The 21227-nt window shown below is 39.0% G+C and overlaps 1 protein-coding gene across 1 annotated transcript in view; it reads right to left on the reverse strand.

Moving 5' to 3' along the window:
* Window positions 1–4934: 4934 nt before the first annotated feature.
* Window positions 4935–21227, reverse strand: part of LOC116393801 (ras/Rap GTPase-activating protein SynGAP-like) — a 35380-nt gene continuing 19087 nt past the window's right edge. Inside the window, exons 6-19 of the mRNA XM_031866423.1 lie at window positions 20937–21197; window positions 20509–20844; window positions 20253–20397; window positions 19361–19505; window positions 18676–18912; window positions 17247–17448; window positions 16400–16590; window positions 15078–15282; window positions 13836–14414; window positions 11512–11854; window positions 11156–11364; window positions 10860–11021; window positions 9574–9785; window positions 4935–7195 (exon numbers count right to left, since the gene is read on the reverse strand). Coding sequence (XP_031722283.1) covers window positions 6835–7195; window positions 9574–9785; window positions 10860–11021; window positions 11156–11364; window positions 11512–11854; window positions 13836–14414; window positions 15078–15282; window positions 16400–16590; window positions 17247–17448; window positions 18676–18912; window positions 19361–19505; window positions 20253–20397; window positions 20509–20844; window positions 20937–21197 — 3588 coding nt within the window. The 3' untranslated portion in view covers window positions 4935–6834. The remainder of the gene's footprint in view (window positions 7196–9573; window positions 9786–10859; window positions 11022–11155; window positions 11365–11511; window positions 11855–13835; window positions 14415–15077; window positions 15283–16399; window positions 16591–17246; window positions 17449–18675; window positions 18913–19360; window positions 19506–20252; window positions 20398–20508; window positions 20845–20936; window positions 21198–21227) is intronic.

Genomic DNA, 21227 nt, shown 5'->3' on the forward strand with positions numbered 1-21227 from the left:
GTCGGATAAAGTCAAAAACGGTCATAGTATATAGCATGTCGGATAAAGTCAAAAACGGTCATAGTATATAGCACGTCGGATAAAGTCAAAAACGGTCATAGTATATAGTATATAGCATGTCGAAAGAAGGCATAGTATAGCATGTCGAATAAATTCCAGACATCATAGTTTATTCATTCAATTCATTTTATTTTGTATCGCCCAAAATCACGAATTTGCCTCCGAGGACTTTACAATCTGTACACATTCGACATCCTCTGTTGGTCAGAAGTGCAATAGATGTCATGTGTACAGAAAGAACAACATAACAGAAATACAACGCATTCAATACATATGTGCAGAGTAGTTTTGATTTTTTCATTGTTATTCTGCTTACTACTCATTATATGAATTATTTATAACGGCAACATTGGATTAATAATGATAATAAAAGCAGTAATGGTACCAGTAATAGTAATGTGAGTAATAATAATAGTGAAAGTAGCAGTGGGTGTCAGCAGGGTCTACGCAGGAGGATCGGCCGCGGTCCAGATATAACCACGATCCATGGAAACCTGTAAGGTGAGAAAGCATTAAAAAAATATATAGTATGTCATAGTATAGCATATCGAAAAAACTAGTTTGTCAAAAAAAGTTATAGTATTGTATGTCAAAGAAAGTTTAACAATTTTTGTATTTGACATGAAATGCATCTACTTCATTTCATATTTTTACTGTCAATATTTTACATTCGAAACACTACTCAGCTAGTGCGTCAGTTTTTTTTTTTCTTTTAAAAGAAAATTCTTTTAAGGAAAAAGTACAGTTTATTGTTTGTTACTTACCACTACATTGGTATAAATTCTTATTTGATCATGTGTATATATACAAAATTTCTACTTGAATATATTTGGGCAGAATTCACATCAGACCCCTTGGAGGGTTGTGTCACTCACACACACTGTTAGATAGGTGGCTACGGCCCTCATATACATTAATGTAACCATACCATTCTTTCAGTCAAATTTCTAAAAATGCTTAAGTTGCTCACTTTGATAGTTAAAATAAAGATTTTCATTTAGGGATTTATTAGTTTATTTAAATCACTCGGAAAAATCACCTGAAAAATGAATACATTCCCTTAGTTCAAACAAAACAAATCATATCAATCAAGTGTACTTACACTAATAAGAATAATTACAAGCGCAATCATACCTACATAACTACCATTATAAATAAAACTACCAACATTAAACATCCACCATACAACATCAGGGGACTGGAGGGTATGGCTTATCCATGGGGCATGGCTTATTTCAAAGAAATGTCAAGTAAATTAAGGTATTACATCCAGTAGGCCCAATTCAAGTCAGAAATCCCACCAACTATATATTTGTGACACAGTAGATTAATTGTGCAGAATAATAGCTGCCAAGAAAAATATTCGTTTCATTCCATTAATAATATACATCCATTTTAGAAACTAAATGTGTTGATGGGTGTTAAATACACTTATTTAAAATATACACGATATCTCATTTATTAGGTCCTGCTTTAGCTGCAGCAAAGGTTACTCTCCCCTGGGTCAATGAAGGTTCATACGTCTTGTAAAATCTCATTATTTTGTAAACATAAAGCACTTATTCACCAGTAACTTCAATAATATTCCTCACCAAGCTTTACCCAAGCTTTACGTTGGATCTTTTGTCACGTTTTTCATTTGGGCCGAGAATCAAAACTCATCTTCCCTTTTTATGTAACAAATAATACAAGAGAAGGCATAAATTAAACCATTTATATGGATGAGAAGTGGGCCAAGAACCAACCAAAATATAAGCAGTGTAGTTGCCTAAGCACAGACGCCTCATACCATGTTCTTTTTTATTTGTATTTGGCTTTACTGGCCAATTGGCAAAGATTGTTTCAAAATGTTTGTGCATTTGGCATTGAAGATATCAAAAGTTCTTGCTAGCAAAACCTCTGTGTTCCTGAGAGTCTGACGAATACCTGGAACACAATCAATCTCATCCTGTAATTAAAAGATGTGCATGAATATTATGGTAATGGCACTTAAATACAATAGTAAACAGGACAAACTTTAGAAATGGCAAAAAGTTATACATAGGAAATTCTAAAATGGTAATGAACCAGCAACCAGAAAAAAACATTAAAATGATAACTTTTTGTTAGCATTGTCTCTGAAATAAAGGGAGGCTTTCTAGCCACATGAAAAAAAAAAAGTATCCTGTCAGGTTGTGGTATAAAGATTCCAGAGGTAGCAAACTGTACCACTGCAGCTAACACAATGAAAGTTTCAAGAATACATGGGCATATCATAGATTTTTGTCTTAAACATCTGCCAGTTTATGGATTGCAAAATGAAAAGCGGTAAGATGTGCAGTATAACATTTCAAAATGCTGTATTGCAATGCAGCCAAATAAATAAAACACATTTCAAAAGGTAACTTAAAACTGCAATCCAGTATTGTTGAAAGCACCACTGCTATTTTGGTTACACAAACATAGGCGAGATACTTTAAGAACGTCTCGTATTTTTCCAGAGGACAGAAATGTGCTATGCTGGGAATTTATTCAGCTCTCATCCCATGAACGCAGACTCACCATAGCACTATAGCTCTGGATTGCAGCATTAAGAGTTAATATAATAATCCATTTTTACCACTAGTTAAACATGCCTGAAGGCCTACCCTTGATTTGAATACATTTTACATATAAGAATAGATATACATTAAGCTATTTTATACATTTCTGGTAACATTAACATAAACCTTTGTATCTTTTTAAAGGCAAGAGGTTGAGATAAATTATATCAACCATGAATTTTTGTATAATATAAATTATTCTGACTAACATACAGAGTTAACCAACACACTGCTTATTAATTCATCACCCGACTACAAAATAGGACAATTAATATACAAAGTTTACAGGTTTTTTTTGTATTGGCATTGTTATTTTGGGCCCTGTGGCACAGACTGTAAGGCAGTCAAATTGTATGCACATATACTACATATCCCTGCTTGGAAACTCTTTTCTTTTTGTCTTCTCCGTCGCTCCTGTTTTGTGGTCATTTCTCTCAGTACTTTGATGTTGTATATGCAAAAGGCTGAACGCCACTCTCTTTTGAAAAAAAATGGAAGAGTCAGCAGGTTGGATATAAAAAGATGCGTTCCAATAAGAAAGCCATGTCAAAGGTTTTCTTTTTTTGTACATTAGAATAATATCTGACAACAAATCGATTTACTCTTCCTCGCATTTCAAAAGCACATGCAGAACTGTTGCACATCTATGCTTCAGAAACATTTAACACAACAGATGAGTAATTCACTACTTGCTATAATATGATTTGTTTTCAGTTGCACATAATGTATATAATCATAGTTATTAAAAAATCAATTCAAACAGCACTTTTCAAGCCAATGTTACAAAGTGCTGTACAACAAAACGTGAAAAGGCAAAAAAGATTTAGTGTAAATGGCAGACATGAAAGCCATGATTGTTTTCTCTGGTTGATACATTACTTTTGAGGCTTTAAAAGATCAGCTGGAGCCTCGCTATTGCTGCTTGAGAAACTGTAGTCGTCACTATCATCTTTCAGATTTTTCTGATAACATAACTTTTCTCTGAAGACAATGTTCAATAGATATAGTATAGTTTGTTTTACCTAAAAGGGGGCGGGGCAAATCCAGTGAAGTAGTATTGCACTTCCATTAACTTAAAATACCCTGCATTTCCTATAATGCAACAAATAGCATCTTTTCATTGCTTGGTTAATGCACACGCCTGTCAAACTCCACTGTCCCAGTTTGTAAAGCAGACATTGTGTTATACATTTGGAGTCTCCAAGCCCAAGCTGAGATATTATTGTCTCAGACTTGACAAGGCTCCTCCAGAGCCTCAGAAGACATTATAAAATGGTTTTCAAAATCGGTCGAGTGCCCCCTTAAAATCAATGTTTTCAGTCAATTTTTCTTTCATGTCAGGTCTTTTATGAAGCACTTTGTATCACTGTTTTGAAATGTCATATATAGTCATTATGATTAATAATATTATTACAAAATAACACATTTCAGATTTATGTAAAGTATTTCCATTTTTTAAAAAGGTTTAGTAGCTTGAAGAAATACTTCCTCTATACACTGAAAGACTAGTTCTGGCTTTACACTGTGTGCCGAAGGAAAATGTTACCGACGAGAAGGTTTAGATTGTATTTAAAGCAGTTAGTTGATTGTAAGATACATTTGGCATCTATTCAGATTGATGGCTGTACTAGAAAGGATGCAAAATCATAACGATAACCACCTTTTGTCAGTGAAAAGAGTTTTGCAGTGAGAATATGTTACTAACTGATTTAATCAGAATCAAATAGTAATATAGGTCTTTGCTTGGGCCCTTCTTCTGAGGACCATAGACTGATCAACTGATTTAACAACATGCTGCTTGTCACAGGTCACCATGAGGGGGTATTGTGCTTGTTAAAGCCTTTTCTAAATTTTGTCTGCAGCCACTGAAGTGAGAAGCAAGTGTGCTGCTTGTAGCGGGTAGAATCATGAATCCATCTTCATCCCCAGTGCTTTACGCATCTCTTCTCATTCTTCCTATTAAATAAAGAAACTCATTAGGTACAGTATTGCCATTGTTGTGGCACTGGCTTATATTTCAGTCATTATGTGCAGACAATTCACTGCACACGTAGGTCCTCACGCTAAACTGATTGTCAAGTTCTGGTACAGGCAAAGTTTGAATATGTGCAAAGTTGTTTCTTTAAGAACGCTGGGAGATGAAGCCTCCAGTGGTCCAGCTGGATCCACTGCAGAGCTTCTCTTCAGGGTTTTTTTTGTAGGATCTGAATCTTCTTACACTTGAGTGACCTTCAGGAACTCTGGTCACTTTGGTATTCGCAGTCAGGATCCTGGATGGCCGTACCCCTGGTTGATAGACGGAAGGGAGAGAAAACAGATGAAATAACTACTTACTCTGTTTACAGCTTAATTAAGTTTAAAGGAATAGTTTGACATTTTGAAAAAATTAGTTTATTTTCTTTCTTTACGAGAGTTAAATGAGAAGATCACCCTCCAAAATACTACTCTTATGTCTGCAACAGCTTCGCAGAACGACTGGAAACGGGTAAAAAAACGGCCAGTGGTGCCGCCTGGCCATTCTGTTCTGAAGATTTTTTGTTCTCTAGCCCTGAATAATTCTCCACTGAGTGGTTAATTGTCACTAAAGAAGACAGCAGTGTTGTAATTTTGTATCTTCAATAAACAGAATGGAGGCAAGACGAGACAATTTAGTGATGGTTTACAGGAAAATATGCGGAAATACTTATTGGGCGACAGGTCTGTCAATCACTAGCTAGTGCATCTTACACAGTCAGTCGTTGATATGAAGATTGCTTTACTGGTTAAAAGAAGGGAAGCAGTGGCATAAACTCATGCTGAGCGAGGACAAGAAAGTGTGTAAATGTCTGTAGAGTTCCAAGTTACGTGAACATATAAGCATGAGTTATATAAGTTACAGCTAACTACTAGACACACCAGGACTAACTGACTTCTTTTTTGTTTATATTAAGACAAGAATAACTCACCTATTCACATTAGCCGAATTTACAAGAGGCGACAAATAATTAAGAGTTTGTTGTAAACAGCGTTTTATAAAGTTTCCCCTAAACTCACAAAACTCCACATTATTTTAAGGGAGTTTGGTACTTTCTCTCTGGGTGTATTGTTGTTACTGTACTCTTTAGAATGTGCCCCAAACACATTGAATCAACTGCATAGCAATAATGATGATAATAAAAATATGAATAATAATAATAAAGTAAAGTACCAATTAAACACTGGTGCCATCAGTTTGAGAATTCTCAGCTGACCTGCAGCTCTCCATTTTGCCCAGAGCAATTGTCTTAACATCACTATTAAATTAAATGTAATGGCTGCAGTAGTCATATAATATAATTGAACTGAATTTCGGCAGTAGTGTCCGGGCAGAACAGCAGGGACCACCGAAAAAAAATGTAGACCTCAGCCCCGGATGGTCTGGGCTTTGTCAATCAGTGGAAACCTCAGGAAATGACTGCTCCTGTGTCCAGTCTTTGTGCTAAGCTAAGCTAGCCGTCCGCAAGGTTCCAACTACATATTTAACATACAGACACGAGACTTGTATTGATCTTCTCATTTAAGTCTTCGCAAGACAGCAAATTATACGTATTTCCGAAAATGCTGAACTGTTCCTTTAAATCTCAATTTGGTTTTCTGTCCATGGGAAAGAACTGTTCACACTCGCTTAAGAGTAATAAACAAACCTCTCCTAATCCCAAGGACAAGCATTTCTCAACACTTACTTTCACTGTGAATCCATTAACTGAAACACTCAAGACCATGAGTGTTGCTTTTACAGCTGTGACTATAGTTTGAGCCAAGGACGGCTTGCAAACTAATCCTGCTTTACTACACTCTAAATTGGGCTGCAGAGCTGGGCTCTATTCTCATCACGCATTCCTATTTGTTTAAGAAGTCTGTTGTAAAAACAATTACAATCTCACAGCAGGCCCAGTGGAGTACATTCCTTTTTTTTTTTTTTCTGACGACAGCAAATGTTTATTTCGGCGTGAAAGCGACACACACACACACATACAGCTTCTTCACCTGCGTCACATTCCAGCCCACATGGTGCATTCACGACACTGAGCCCTGCAGAATTACTATGATGCGCTGGTGAGTCACAGTCAAGGTTTTCTGACGATGGATGCGTTCTGTGGTATAATGATAATAATCTTTTCGTGGTATATAATCGGGTTCAGTGCTGAAGACTTGGTATTCCTTCAGACCTAGATTAACCTCTGCACATAAATTTAAGCTCCATCAAGCCCTTGATTTTGAGGATGAGCACTGTATTTTCCCCCTCCGCGTGCAGAATAAATGGTGAAATGTTTTTTTTCCAGATGTGACAAACGTACTTTTGAAAGATGGGAATAGGTGAAGTGTATGACAGCTGCAAACTTTTCCCCTGCACTGGCTTTGGCAAATGCGCTGAATGTGATGTAAGAATGATGCAAGCTGTTTGAGGACATGACTGGTTTAGCAAATAGGAACGATAAAAGATGTAGACACAGGCACAAACCTGGTCTGTGAGGATTCGAGGCTTAATATCAGGAATGGCACCCACTCTCAGCTCATCTTCCACAGCCATGAGTCTGACAACAGGGAAATAGAAACAAACATACCGGTTGATAAAAATAGTTATGAATCCGGTGTTCTTCAAATTTACTGAAGGACTATGTGGCCATATGATGATATTAAGGTCTTGACATTTTTCTGGGTGCATTCAGCCATCCTCGGAGCTTCCTGAAGCTGAATCGGAACTGTGGTCAGAATAATTTAGGCAGTTCAAATTCAGCTGTTCAGATACACATCTTGTGAAATGAGTGTGTGCAGGATAGAACTGGTTCTCAATTGACTTATCTGGTTAAATAAAAAGGTAAAAAATAAAATAAAATAGTTCAGTGTGCACCCATCTGCTGTATCTGTACTCGGAGGAAACTGTTTAATTCAACCCAAGGAGGTTTTCTACCAAATGAGATGTGAGCACTGTATACTCAACTTATACAAAACTTTGGCTTTCAGAAATAAACTGAATAAACTGAACTGCATTTCATTGGATAGGAGTCCGACTTTCTTCCATGAAACATTTCCTTCAAGTACGTGTAGCTACAGTCAGATATAGCCTGTTTCTTTCTTCTGTCCTTGTAATCAAGTTGTTGAAATAAAATGAAAACCAACCTCGTGAAGTGTTTCATATTAAAGTATGAGCCTAATGGGTATGATTTTCAGTATCAGTTGTGATATTTAAATGAGCTACATTTAAAGGAATAGTTCTACATTTTGGGAAATACACATATTTGCTTTCTCTCTGAGAGCTGGATGAGACGATCGATACCACTCTTGCCTGTGCGTTAAAGGTACCCTGTGGAGCTTTTGACCAGTACTACCAGTGCTAGGGAAAAATGAGTGAGTCCTTTGTGTGTCACAATTTAGAGCTCTACAGGGTTAGTTAGTAATGTGGTGAAACGTTTCAGAAAATGCAAATCAAAGTGCGTTTCCATTCACTACTGTAATGCGGGCGCCAGTCAAACCTCAAACGATAGAAAACAATGTAGAAAATATGGTATTTATGTTTGTTTCATGTATTAATTTGCGGAACGTTACTTTCTCGTCATAGCTCCACACATGTTTTGGTCTGGCGCCATTTTTCATCTCTTCAGTGGAGCGGAATCTTCAGTGGACGCCTAAAGCCATGCGCATCATGATTTATGTGCCATGTCTGTTTCCATTGCACTATGTTGCACTTTGCAACTATATGCCAAATATTCCTCATCTAAGTGTAAGACGTTGTTTTTTTTGCAGCATTTACATTTTTTTCAAAATGTTCTGCGTTTCCAAAGATGCGCATAAAAACGGCTGTATATAAATCCACAAATACCTAAATGCATGGACTTAGATAACACGATGCAAGGTGTTATATATGAATATATATTTCATTTGTTGACGAACACAAACTCCATGACGTAGCTTTATGTCTGGAGCTAAAGTCAGAGTAAGATATCAGAGCGGTATCGTCTCACCTAACATGCAGCAAGTGAGAAAACAATCGTACTGCCCAAAATGTTGAACTATTTCTTTAAATATGGATACGTATGACATCATGAAAGTTCTATTTGACTGGGAATTTTTACTTGAAAGGCAAAATGAGTAGGATTTTCTTAAAAGACAATGTATAGACTCCTACAAAGGTAATCACTCTCAATCATCACTTATGACCCACTAGAGGTGTGTGGCAGTCTGCAGAGACCCTGCCCCTCTGCATACATTCTCTCTGTTCTTTTAGTTCTGCTGTGTTCGGGACGTTTCTTGGCGTCAGCCTTTTGGTAACTGTGTGTGTGTAGCCTCCAGCCACACAGCGCAGGGAATGAGGGCTGGACTCCATAAGAACATAGCGACTAGGTGTCCGGATTGGAAGCTACAAAAATGATGGACACAGCACCAAAAAAAACGCAAATATAGCAAGTCCAAACGCCAAGCAGACAAACCTCAAAGTCAGATACACCGCTCTTGAATTGCTGCTAAATGTGATACACCGGGCTGTGTCCTCGGCAACAGCGGTGAGGGGAGCGTGTGCTTCTGGTGACATTGAGCCGGGGAATGTTGTGTTTATAAACTGCAACAAACAAATCCTACTCATTCTGCCATTAATCATATTTTGTGAAGGTCTTAAAGTTGAGAAGAAATTCTTAAAAAGATTTGATACATCTTCCCTCACTAAGCACAGTGTTTGTCTGAGTACTTATACAGCAGACCAATAAAGCTAGTCACCACATTTAACCTTGTAGATGTGTTTTGTTGTAGCCCTCAAACATCCACAACTTGCTACACTTCAATCTTTTAACTTTCCTGAAATATATATAGTTTACTGCATTTATGACCTTGGTAGAAATTTGTGTCACTAGAGAGAGCCAGGCAGTAATTGGCACAGCCTTATTTCTGCCAGCTCTAGTTCAAGCTGAACACTAATCACCTGTTGATGATGCCTTTGATTTGAGAGTCCTTCTCCACTTGTTGCTGCTTTAGACGGCGCTCACTGTCGTCCAGGCGGTTCTGATACTGCATTAGGATCTTGCTCGTCTGCTGTTCCTGCGACACGAGTCTGTGCTCATATTCTTCGAGCTTGCGATGAGACATCTTCAGCCGCTCCTTCAAGGCATATATCTCGTCTTCGTACTCTTTTACCTAAAATAAAAATAAAGTCACTTCACCTGTGTCGTCACTCGTATTCAGAAGTCCTCCTGAATGACGAGGGATGTTATCAATATAGACACGGCTCTGTAGCGCGCCTCTCTTTATGTTAAGCTGCAAGTGGGAAAGACCAGACAAACCTGCAGCGGAACTGTGGTTGGCTTAAATATGTAAATTCACATTTGCATGTCTAATAAAGGCAAGAGTGTGGGAGTTGTTCATCATAAAACATGCACAACAGCCACCATTATGCAACTCATGTATGATTTAGTTATAGCTCTGATTTATACTTGCAATATGGCAGAAAAGGTTGAAACAGTGTCACCCCGGTGCAGGGGATGTACATGTAGAAATTGCTATTAGAAAAAGCTAATGTTTTTCTCTCAAGGGTTTGGATGATGAGCTACTTCTCAATGTAATGTTATGAGATATTGTCTGTGATTTTTCTGATGTACTGTTTGTTTTGTACTCGTCCCAAATGAATTACACTTGTATATTATTATGTAATCTTTTTATGAAGGATTTCGTCTTTATGAGCTTCTTTCCTAATTATATATACACACACACAGTCTCTAGAAGACATATTTGTCAAGCTCCAACCAATCCTGAACTACATAATATAAACATGTATCTCGGTATGGCAGCTTTTCTTCATTATGTCTATGTGCATTTTAAAAAATGTTCAAGCCACTCGTTCTATATTAAATTATGTATATGTTTTCATGCTGATATTCTAGGTCTTTGCTGGCATGTTTATGATGTGTATGATTCTTGACTGATTCAGTGACATTATCATGTAGTGTGACCTGATTGGTCTACGTGGGCCTACCAACTTATTTAAGACATTCTCTCCCATTGTTTTGTAAAGTAACCTGATGAAGGTTTCTATGTACTGAAACGTTGTCACTAAATATCTCTGAATACAAGTGAAGGAGTTTTTTGTTATATACTATCATTTTTTTAGGTCAACTGACCAGATGATACTTTTTACATTTTCAAAACTAATATTTAGTATTCAGAGGAAGCGAGTGAGTCATTAAAAAAGGTAGTAAGATAAATATTGCTGACCCTCTCCAGTCGCGACTCATCCATGCTCTTGGAGTACTCTTTCAGCTGACCCTCACGGTCTGGCCGCAGGCTCTCGATGTCAGCAGAGAGATGTGGCATGTTGGACACCCAAGCGACTGTCCGTTCATTGAGGGCCGGGGTGGTCAAGGTCGACTGAGAACCCTGAAACATCAACAACAACACACGACATGCTTCAAACCCATGTCTTTATCTTAGAAATGCCTTGAACTCATGTCAATGTAATAATATAATAATGTAAAGTGAGACACTGTAGTTGAGACTTTAGTTAGATTGACCTGTTTATTGCCTGGTTTGAGCAGATGCTGCTGTGGCGGCTGCAGTTGTGTCTGTTGAGACTTCTTGGTGCTTTTCGTGGGCGTGTCTGTTGACTCCTCTGCAGCTGGTTGAGGGCCCTGGTTCTCTTTGGCGGAGCTCGTCTGGTATGGGAGTCCGGGAGCTGGACTGTCTGTCACCGACAGCTGCGCTTCTTGTTGATGCTGTTGATGTTGCGGTTGATGCTGCGGATGTTGCTGTTGCTGTTGCTGTTGCTGTTGTTGCTGTTGCTGCTGTAGCTGTTGCTGTAGTTGTTGCTGTAGTTGTTGTTGCTGTAGTTGTTGCTGTAGTTGTTGTTGATGCTGTTGCTGTTGTTGATGCTGTTGCTGTTGTTGATGCTGTTGCTGTTGTTGATGCTGTTGCTGTTGCTGATGCTGATGCTGTTGCGGCTGCTGAGAATGGCGTGATTTCGGATGACTGCCGCTGAAGTTTGTGTCAGAAGAGTCAAGGAGGAGGTTCCGGCTCTGCGGGCGAACTTTTGGAGGTGTAGCGGTGGCTGGAGTGTTAATAGACCGCTGCGACTTGAGGTGTTGTGGCGCAGCCATGGACGAGTGGCGTATAGGGTGAACTGTAGTAGGTGGTGTGGCCAAGGAGGCTGGGGTGCCCGTCCCAGTGCCTGACTGAGATACAACTCCCATCAGGTGTTGTTGCTGAAGAGACTCCTGTGAGGAGACAATAGGGTGACAGAAAAAAAAATGTCAGAAATGTCTAGGAAGGTGGGTGGGTGGATGGATGGGTGGATAGATAACGCATTGTTCCGACACACCATCTGTATTAATAAACAGGAGGCCTGTGATGTTTGTTCCATTAAGGCCCACACAGCAGGACAGAAATAGCGCAGGACTACATGACCATATCACTAAACATTATCATTTTGCACAGACTTTTGCACACATCATCAAGTCACAGCCAGAAAGGTCAGTTTATATCAATTAAAAGCTGTTCCAAACAACAGAAGAATCCTACTGAACATGTGACATTTGATTTTTGGTTATAATTTGGGCTTCCATGTGTTTTTAAACAAGTTTGAAACAAATTATACATATAATTATTGCATATGTATAAAATAATTTTTCTCAAAAGTTAATCAGCTTTACTGGAAATGTTCAAACTCCAGTATGGACTCTCAAGATATAAGATCCAAGTCTGATCTACAGTACACAGAGGGTTAAAATATGTATAATACAGACTATTATGAGAAGTATCAACAGTTATGATCTGCCCTGAGTTCAGCAGAGCAGCCCAGTGAATGATCCTGCTTCAGTGTGTTGTCTGTAGCATATGAAGTGTCCCTCAAAAGTACCCTTACATGACTGTTAGATTTGCATATTCTGCTGCTCATGAGAGAGACGTTCCTATTCTGTTTGGATTCGAGCTTTGTTCTGCAACCTGTCGATAAAGTCTGAACACAGTGAAAACAAAAGTTCCAGCAGGATCCAATGAACTGCAGGGGTGAAACTGAATTACTGCGGACAGTTTCGTTGCTCAATAAAAGGCGTTACAATCACACTAAGAATAATTGACAAGAGTAAGTATGTTGGGCAATTTGGCTTGAAATAAAAAAACTGAGAAAATAAATTCCTGGCTGTGACTGTCCTCATCACAACATTTGTAGAGCCAGTAGTGATAATGATAATACTGCATGTGTATTGAAATTGAGTGAGTGCTAAAATGAAGGACATAAACCAGAAGATCCACTGATTTACAAGACTAGAGGTTCAAGCTTTAAAACCATCAAGTTTTAGCAATGATTCAATAGAAGTGCCTTATGGTTTTAACGCCTTGAAACTTTATTCTACTCTTATATGAGGGATATAAAGTTTAATAAAATCAGGCATGCCATTTTATTAACCTTATTTGTCCACTCAAAATGATAGTAGCTAGCCAGGAGTTTCGAGTGGCTTTAATATACAGAGGTGTTTCTATTATTTAGCCTACCCTTATTGAAATAAATGTGGGAGGACAATACAACAGAACCTGTCAGTATAATGCACAGGTCTGACAGGCAAGCAAGCAAGCAACCACCATGGCACCATCCAGTGGCAAGCAACTAACACATTTAACATGTGGTCAAGTTTGAAGATTTAAATTATGATCAGACTTATTTTAAACATCACAGACAGATAGAGAGGTAGTTAGAGGTCACACTGAAACGGATACAAGTGAACAATGGAAATGATTATCAGTGAGCATTGTGAATTAAGAAAAAGAGCTAAAACATGCCTTAAAAACACCATTCTGGATATTCAGCTACAGGCGAGAGACGTTCTGTTGTTACTAATTTAACTTCACAATCTACGATGACTAAGTTTCAGTCACCTCTTTGCCTATAAAATGAGGAGTTATGCAAGATGTGTTTGCATAATTAATAAAACCCTTCATTATAGGTGGTTACAGGTTACATCCATCAATATAATTGTAGACACCAAACAGTTAAGATTTCTTCATACTATGGGAGTCATCTGTACAGACAAAATGGTAAAGTTAGATTTATATTTATTATTATTTTCTATATTTATGGCTTAAGATCTGCAGATTTGTGAAAAATAAGAAGTTAACCCTGTTTAAGCAATACAAAATGTGCACATCATCACAAACTGTCTTTGTGTAAAATGTGTGTGAAGATAAGGGAGAGATTCCTACCTGCACCTGCAGTGACAGTTGGTGCCAGGCGAAGTCATTGCCCTGATTCTGCCGGGTGAAATCATCACTGTAACTGTGCGAGTGCACAATGCTGGGCTGCACCAGACTGCTTTGTGACCGCAGGGCAGACAAGTCCTCACTGCGGGAGAAAGCACTGTTGCCAAAGGCCGGTGCATAGTCGTGGTGGCCATTCTCTGGCTCTGGGGCGAGGAGGAGAGGAGGGGGGTGAGGCTGAGACTGAGCCGGGGAGTTCTGGGCGGCCAGATGGAATAGAGGGTTCTGGAAAGACAGGGGGAAGTGCATGGCCGCTGCCGCCTGCTGCTGCTGTTGAGAGATGGATTCGGTGGGCCCCCCGATGTGGCCCATCTGGCTCAGCCTCAAACCAGACCCCGCAGAGCCCGCTGGCATATGCCCTCCCATACGAGGAGGACCACAGAGGTTTCCGAAGCTGTGGCCCAGGCCGGCAATAGAGGCTTGAGAGGAGGTGAGCATGTCTCCCACAGAGTTGAGGTTGGAAATGCTGTTCATGCGGGAATCCTGAAGGTCCATCATGGACACACTTTTATTCACACTATGGACCTGAGAAAAACAATGCAAATGTTTTTTGTAGCTGGACTTTGGACTGGATTCTCACAACAAGGAAACTACTGTACTCCATTCTAAAATGTGTATATTTTCTGTTTTAACTTTGATTTAAAACGCATTTAGCGGTCATATATAGTTACATTGATGCTTTTAGACTGCTAATTGTGTTTGTATACTTATGCCACACAAACGTTTTACTCGTTTTTTTTTTTATGTTTTTGAAATAAAAAAGTCTTGGCTTGGTTGTACTTTTCTTTTTTTGTTGTGTAGTTGCAAAAGGCTTTGCCAATAACCTGCCTTTCCAAATCCTTTACTTAAAAACGAATTTATTTGTCTTACGATTGGAAAAACAGGAATGATTAATGTAATGTTTGGCCTTTAAATATATATTGTGAAAATCTTACATTGCAACCAAATTCTATGTTATTAAATCAAAAGTCTTGAGATTTGAAAATGGCTTCAATGCTTAAATAAGACAACACTAAAAACCTGTTAAGATCAGAAGTTCAATTATAATCCACTCTCAAAAGAAATTAAAAGAAGAAGTTATTAAAATTCCCCAAAACTGTCATTATTACTGACAAACAAAGAAAGCATTCAAGCCTAAGCGCTCGCCTCATTTTAATAACAGTGCGATACCTGACCGTGACATTGTACCTTTGGATCAGGTTCGGTGATGTCCGAGCTGCTTGTGCAGTATGCGGGGCTGGATCGAGCCAGCGGTGGGCGGGTCACGTAGAACACTTCCCTCGACGAGCGGAGGTCTCGTTCCGCATGACGCCTCATGTTCAGGTTAGACGAGAGGGATTCTACAGCTGAGACTCCGGTCGTAGGGGATGGCAGGCGAGAGATGTCTATCGAACTGCAGATACACAACAGAGACACATGTTGCAAATGGCTCTATCTCATAGATAATTTATACTTGATTCTATTTAGCATTATCCCATTAAATGTGAAACAGCATGGGCCGTTTGTGGGCAGTTTAATCAAAGAGTGTTTTTTGTAGAATAATCTTCAGAGACCTGAAAGGATAAAGTAGTATTTCACAAGAAAAATCTGAAATATAAACACATTATTCTGTATTAGAATGTGTTTTTTTCCTCATTTAAAAAATTATCACAATCCATTATATTAATCTGGGTCTGACCCTTGACCTGGTTTACATAAATATTACGTGGTCAGAAAATGCACTGATTAGCTGTAGCTGTAGATTGTTAATTGTTTGAAGCTGTAAATAAATGTTCAAATAAAATAAAAAAAATAATTGGTTAGTTTGGTAGCTAAGGATGAACAGGGGAAAATATATAGATAAATTAATAACTTACAACGGTAGCATCATTCCTTTGCTATTCTCATTTCATAATGAAACGTGAAGAAACCAAAGAATTCTGTCAAGAGTATTTGGTCCTATGCACCCGTCTTTAAGAATTGTTTTGTTGTGCAAGAACTAAAGTTGTATTGTGTAATTGTTGCATAATGGTTTGTGTTGAAAGCCAGCGAGGAGAAGGCTCGCTGGCAGTTATGCTGTAACGAGAGCTACCGTCTCTTGACAATAGTAGAGTGCCGACATGAATTAAAACACAGAGGAAACAGGTTTGGGTAAGAGAGTCTGGGAACAGATGGTGCTGGCAACTACTGATTGATAAACTACTTAAAAAGCCTGAAGAGGTGCATTAGCATTACAGGCTTTTAGAAATACGCCAGTGTTTTGTTTTGAGCTACTGAATCCTCATTTATTATGTTTTTCTTGTCCTTTATATGTGCTACTGATAATTATACCCATAAACTGTAATGATTCCGTTTATGTCCATTCACATTGTCTTGATAAAGTCACAACAGGGATCAATGTTCTGTTCAAATGTAAAATCATTAGCATTACCCATCTTGGCTCAGTCCTTTTTGAGGACATGCAAATCAAATGTCATGTGTAGAAGTGATAAAACCAACAATACATGAGGAAGGAAGCCGTGAGAGAATACCTGTTTAAGTCACGCATCATAAGGCTTTGGAAGTCAGAGGACATTAGACGATTGAAAGATGGGCGCGAGAAGAGTCTGTCCTTCGGTCTGTCCGGCTGGTGATTTGTAGGCATGTGGAGCTGCGGGTTCCTCAGGGCGACGCTGATGTCATTCAGCAGCCTCGGTAGGGGTCCGAGTTTGAGAATGGCATCCTTCAACATGGAAAGGTTTGGAAAAAAAAAAATCAAGAAAATCCAATGCTCACATGCCTTCTACCAGGTGTTCCCACCCATCATGATGTAGGTGAAACTGATTACCTCATGTACTGCTGACCAACTTTAGTTCAAAGACATTATCATGTTAACACATGTTATAAATATTTAATTTTGGGATAAAGAAAGCGTGGTACTCATTAACGGCATCTAAATGGGTATCGGGAGAGAGACTAGATTATGCAGCCCAGTAGAAAACGGCACAGTACTTGCCCCAGGTGCTGGAAGCCTCTGCTTTATACAGTATGATTCACTTGTTCATTCATAAAATTAAAATGTCATCCAGAAAACATAGAGATTATCTTTCAAGGAACACAGAATACTGATATTAAAAAGCACATACTTTTAAGACAATTTAGTGCTGAGCATAAAATATGTATTCCTTTCATTATGTTTCAACTATAGTACAATTTCAATAAATTAACAGTGCAAGCACTGTAGTTAAATATTAAAGTACTAATTCCACCACAGTTGTAATGGAGTTCAAATAATATTAATCCTGTCGGACAGATAGAGAACCGCAGAGCTTCTCCAGTTAAAGAAAGAAATCACATTGAAATGTTTCATTTAATGTTCCAGCGTGTTATTCCACCTACCTTGCTAAGCTGGCCCATGACTTCCCACAGTAAGCTGTGGAGCATGGACAGTTCTCTTCCGAGGTCAATGTAGCCCTCAAACCCTCCGGCGTTTCCCCCGGCCTCCATGTTGGAAATCTCATAGAGAAACTGCTGCATGGAGCCCCACTCCATCTCCAGAAACTCGTTCATGAAATACATGTATTCCTCCTTGGGTCCAAATCTGCAGAGACAATAACGACAGGGGTGAAGATGGAAACGTACTCCAAATTACACCGTGGAAGGATCTAATATTTACAATAAAGGGGCGTGTAGAAGTTAAGTTGAATAACATGTTGTATATTGTGTCATATATATATTATGACTTAAAAAAAGTTATGTGGCCAGTGATTGCCTTCTTTGTTGTTCTGTACTTCTGATTTCCAGCGCATATTCACTCTGCATGTGAAACAATTTAACAGTCAGTATGTTTACATCGCCATATCTTGGTTTTGATTATAGTTGAGAACATAGACCACCATTACATTGTTTATAATCTTTCTCTCTCTAGCGCAACTGCTGTACCTCACCGAAACTCATCCGCCGCTACGCAGGCAGACAGATTGGTGAGTTTACTTTTGTTTTTGGCACGATTGTACGTGGTGTCTTATACGATGACTTCGAGATGATTATCTGCATTCATTGCCACTTGTTTTTGACTTTGAATGAAGTGTGTTTTACGTTTCCTTACAGGCTTTTGGTGTCTTGAAAGGGGAACATGCCAATTACGGGTTGTATTCATTCAATCACACAATACAACAGTAGCTGTGCAGACACACTTGGCAGAGATCTGCGCTCTACGCAGTGCACCTTTATAGTGGTTTCTGTTTTTGTAAAGCCTAAGCCTTGTGAATGAGTTGCTTGTATGCTAAGTAAAAAGGGAAATTATTATAAGTTTAAGCTTTTTTTTAAACTTTATTTTTCATTTAATTTGATACCTTTTTGTTATTCATTCTTTATCATGTGCATTATATTTGGGAAATTGTTAAGAAGAACTGAGTTAGTGAGGACATAAATTACTACTACAACTACATAGGTTATATTATTTGAGGATGTCTGATCATTTGTATCCAATGTTCCTGAAATGTAGAGTCTGTTAAATTACCACTAAACTTTTGACATCTTAATTGTACAGTGAGTGTACCTGCATATTTAAAGGCAGAAGAGTTGTTTTAATATTCAAAGAACTGAAGGTAGGAACAAATGTGTTGCCGCTAAAAGCCTTGGAGCTCAGTGTGGGTGAGTAATAGTTTGTACCCTGGCAGTCAAATCTGCAAGCCTGTATTTTCATAATTGGACTCTGTGTCTGTGTCATGTAACCCATCTCGCACAAGCGTCAGCGTCTAGAAATCTAAGTGAACTGAATCGAATGAATGTCGGTGTAAGAGGACAGGCAATGACAGGGACTCACTTGCTGAAGCTGGCCAGGTTCTGCATCACCTTGGCAATAAGCGTGAGTGTGCGGGACGTGCGCTCAGCGGGGTACTCCTGCATTAGGTTGAACAGGGAGGGGGACATGATGGCTGGGCACATGAAGCGAAGAAATAGGGAGGAGCTGATGAGGCTGTCGGCAAGATCCTCTCTTCCACGCTCAGCACATCTGGCTCTCCACGACGCAAACACTTCCTTCAGCTCTCGGGGAAATATGCTGAAAGAAGAAGATTATTTCATTTCCCCATTGTCGGCGTGAATGGCAAGGTCAAATCCGGAAGCTTGTCCAAAGCCTTCAGGTATTCAGCAAGGTCAGGAAACTAAAACATCTGGAAAATCGGATTTGAGATTGTGTTTCTGAACATGACGGTGATAATATTACTGATTATAGCACTGAAAAAACGCTTTAAATTGTAAATAATCATGTTCAATTTCAGTTATTACCACTTAAATATGCATAAAGTTAGTTTTCATATTGTTCTTACTATGGAGACAAATGGAGGCCATGAGTTTTGTGGCTGGTAAGCAAAAATTGAAAATGTAAAGTTTTGAAACAGAAAGCTAGATCTTAAACGCTGTAACTATACTATAAATGTTTTTCAATTTCATCTCTGGAATGATGAAATCATTATATATACGGAACAGATAACTGTGGGGAAACCAACCAGAGAGAGTTGATGATCTTGCAGAGTAACAGCTCACAACACATTCGAAGGTTAGCTTGATGGTCAGCGAGGACTGACGGCGGGACACGCATGGGATCCACCTCACAGTTCTCCTCAGACTCATATAAGGCTCGAATGAAGTCACCTGTAGGTTGTAGGTCACACTGTCGTTATCTTTCCCCAAAAGGCAAACATTTTGCACCACATTTCTGCCATAAACTACTCTGACAGATGGATGAGGAAGACACAATTGCACATATGCTGTACCTCTCAAAGTCCCTGAGAATAAAGATGATTATGAGAGTATATGAGAAGATGAGTTAATATGTGAATTACCAATGTGTTAAACAAGGCTGTGTGGAGGAAATTAATATTTGAACTTAGAAATATAAATGTAAAATATACAGGATTTGTAATAAATGGGATAAAACATGAAAAATGACTGGTACATCTCTTCCTTTGTATTACGCACAGTATACTGCATTGTGTTTGTGTACATCAAGAAAAACCTTTAACAGTGATTCCAACTATTCTTACTACTTTTCCTTCATTGTATGAGAGAATAAAAGAAGAAATTAGCAATTATGTTGTGCCACTAAAATGTTGTTATTCCTATTTGTTGATGTGACATATAGACAGGACTTCATAAGACGAGTATTCTTGAAATGCTGCTACCACAAAACATAACAGTAATTTGGAAAATGTCACAAATTAATCAGAAATGTAGATCAAACGAGCGCAACATTAAACAATGTCATGGTCATTTTCTGCTAAATGACAGATGTTTATGATGGAATTAAGTCTTGTCTGACACACTTCGAGCTTAAAATACTCCTTTCATCCGATTACATACACAGTGATATGGAGTTGGGTTAATCTACAGCAGCCTCACCTATAGCATCCTTGAGGTATCTGTGACCTATCAGTTTGAGGTACTCTTCCACAGCCTTCGTAGCTAGCGTGTTCTCACGAAAGATCAAGTGCTCACGGTCCATGAACCGATCCACCTCACACATCGCCATGTCCGACAGGAACTCCTGAGAAGACATTCAATTTCAGTTCAGTAGAAAAGGAACCGACAGATCATACACAGCAATGGTTTATGTAAAAAAATAATGGAATCAGGTTACATTTGACGCCTTGTATACCTTTGTCTTCCCTGTGCTTTGCAGGATGTGCACCAGAGCGAACGCCACCTCCTCCTTGCTTTTCACGCTCAACAGCGGCTCCAGAACTGCGCACAGTGTTCTGTAGTTGTTGGTAATGTACTCCGCAAACTCCTTGTACAGCTCCATAGGGAGGATGTTCATAGTCTGGTAACGAGACTTGACACGCAGTGAGGCGTTGATCACTTTGGTACTTCCAACACCACCGCTTTTGTTCAAGACACTGGACTGTATCACCGGGTACCACTGCTCCACAAATTGCCGGCCCGTGATGCTGGAGATGGGGATGCTGACAAGGCCAAGATATGTGCTTTTCTCCTAGATTACCAAGAAAAACAACATATATTCTTAATATTTGGAGCACAATCAAATGCTTTTTGACTCTGTTAAATCAATACAGAAGACATTACCTTTCGTCTTTTTTTGTCAGTTTCCTTGTAGAGGTGCAATCGAAGGCTACGAATGGTAGGCAAATTGTTAAATTCAAAATGCTCGCCCCAGAACACGGTGTCGGTCCGGGGTTTGCTGGTGGTGCGTGCGTACAGCATGTCATCCAGACACAGTTCACAATAGTAGCGTTTCTTAGCCGGAAGGTCCCGAGCTTCAATGATCCACAACTTGAGCACATTCTCAACCCGTCTGCTGTTGTCCTGGGAGGGAAACGAGGAGTTCTGTTACTGCATTACAACAGTCCTTATTAA

Source organism: Anarrhichthys ocellatus, unplaced genomic scaffold (genome assembly GCF_004355925.1).
Source record: "Anarrhichthys ocellatus isolate YVR2014 unplaced genomic scaffold, GSC_Weel_1.0 scaffold35, whole genome shotgun sequence".
Taxonomy (NCBI): domain Eukaryota; kingdom Metazoa; phylum Chordata; class Actinopteri; order Perciformes; family Anarhichadidae; genus Anarrhichthys; species Anarrhichthys ocellatus.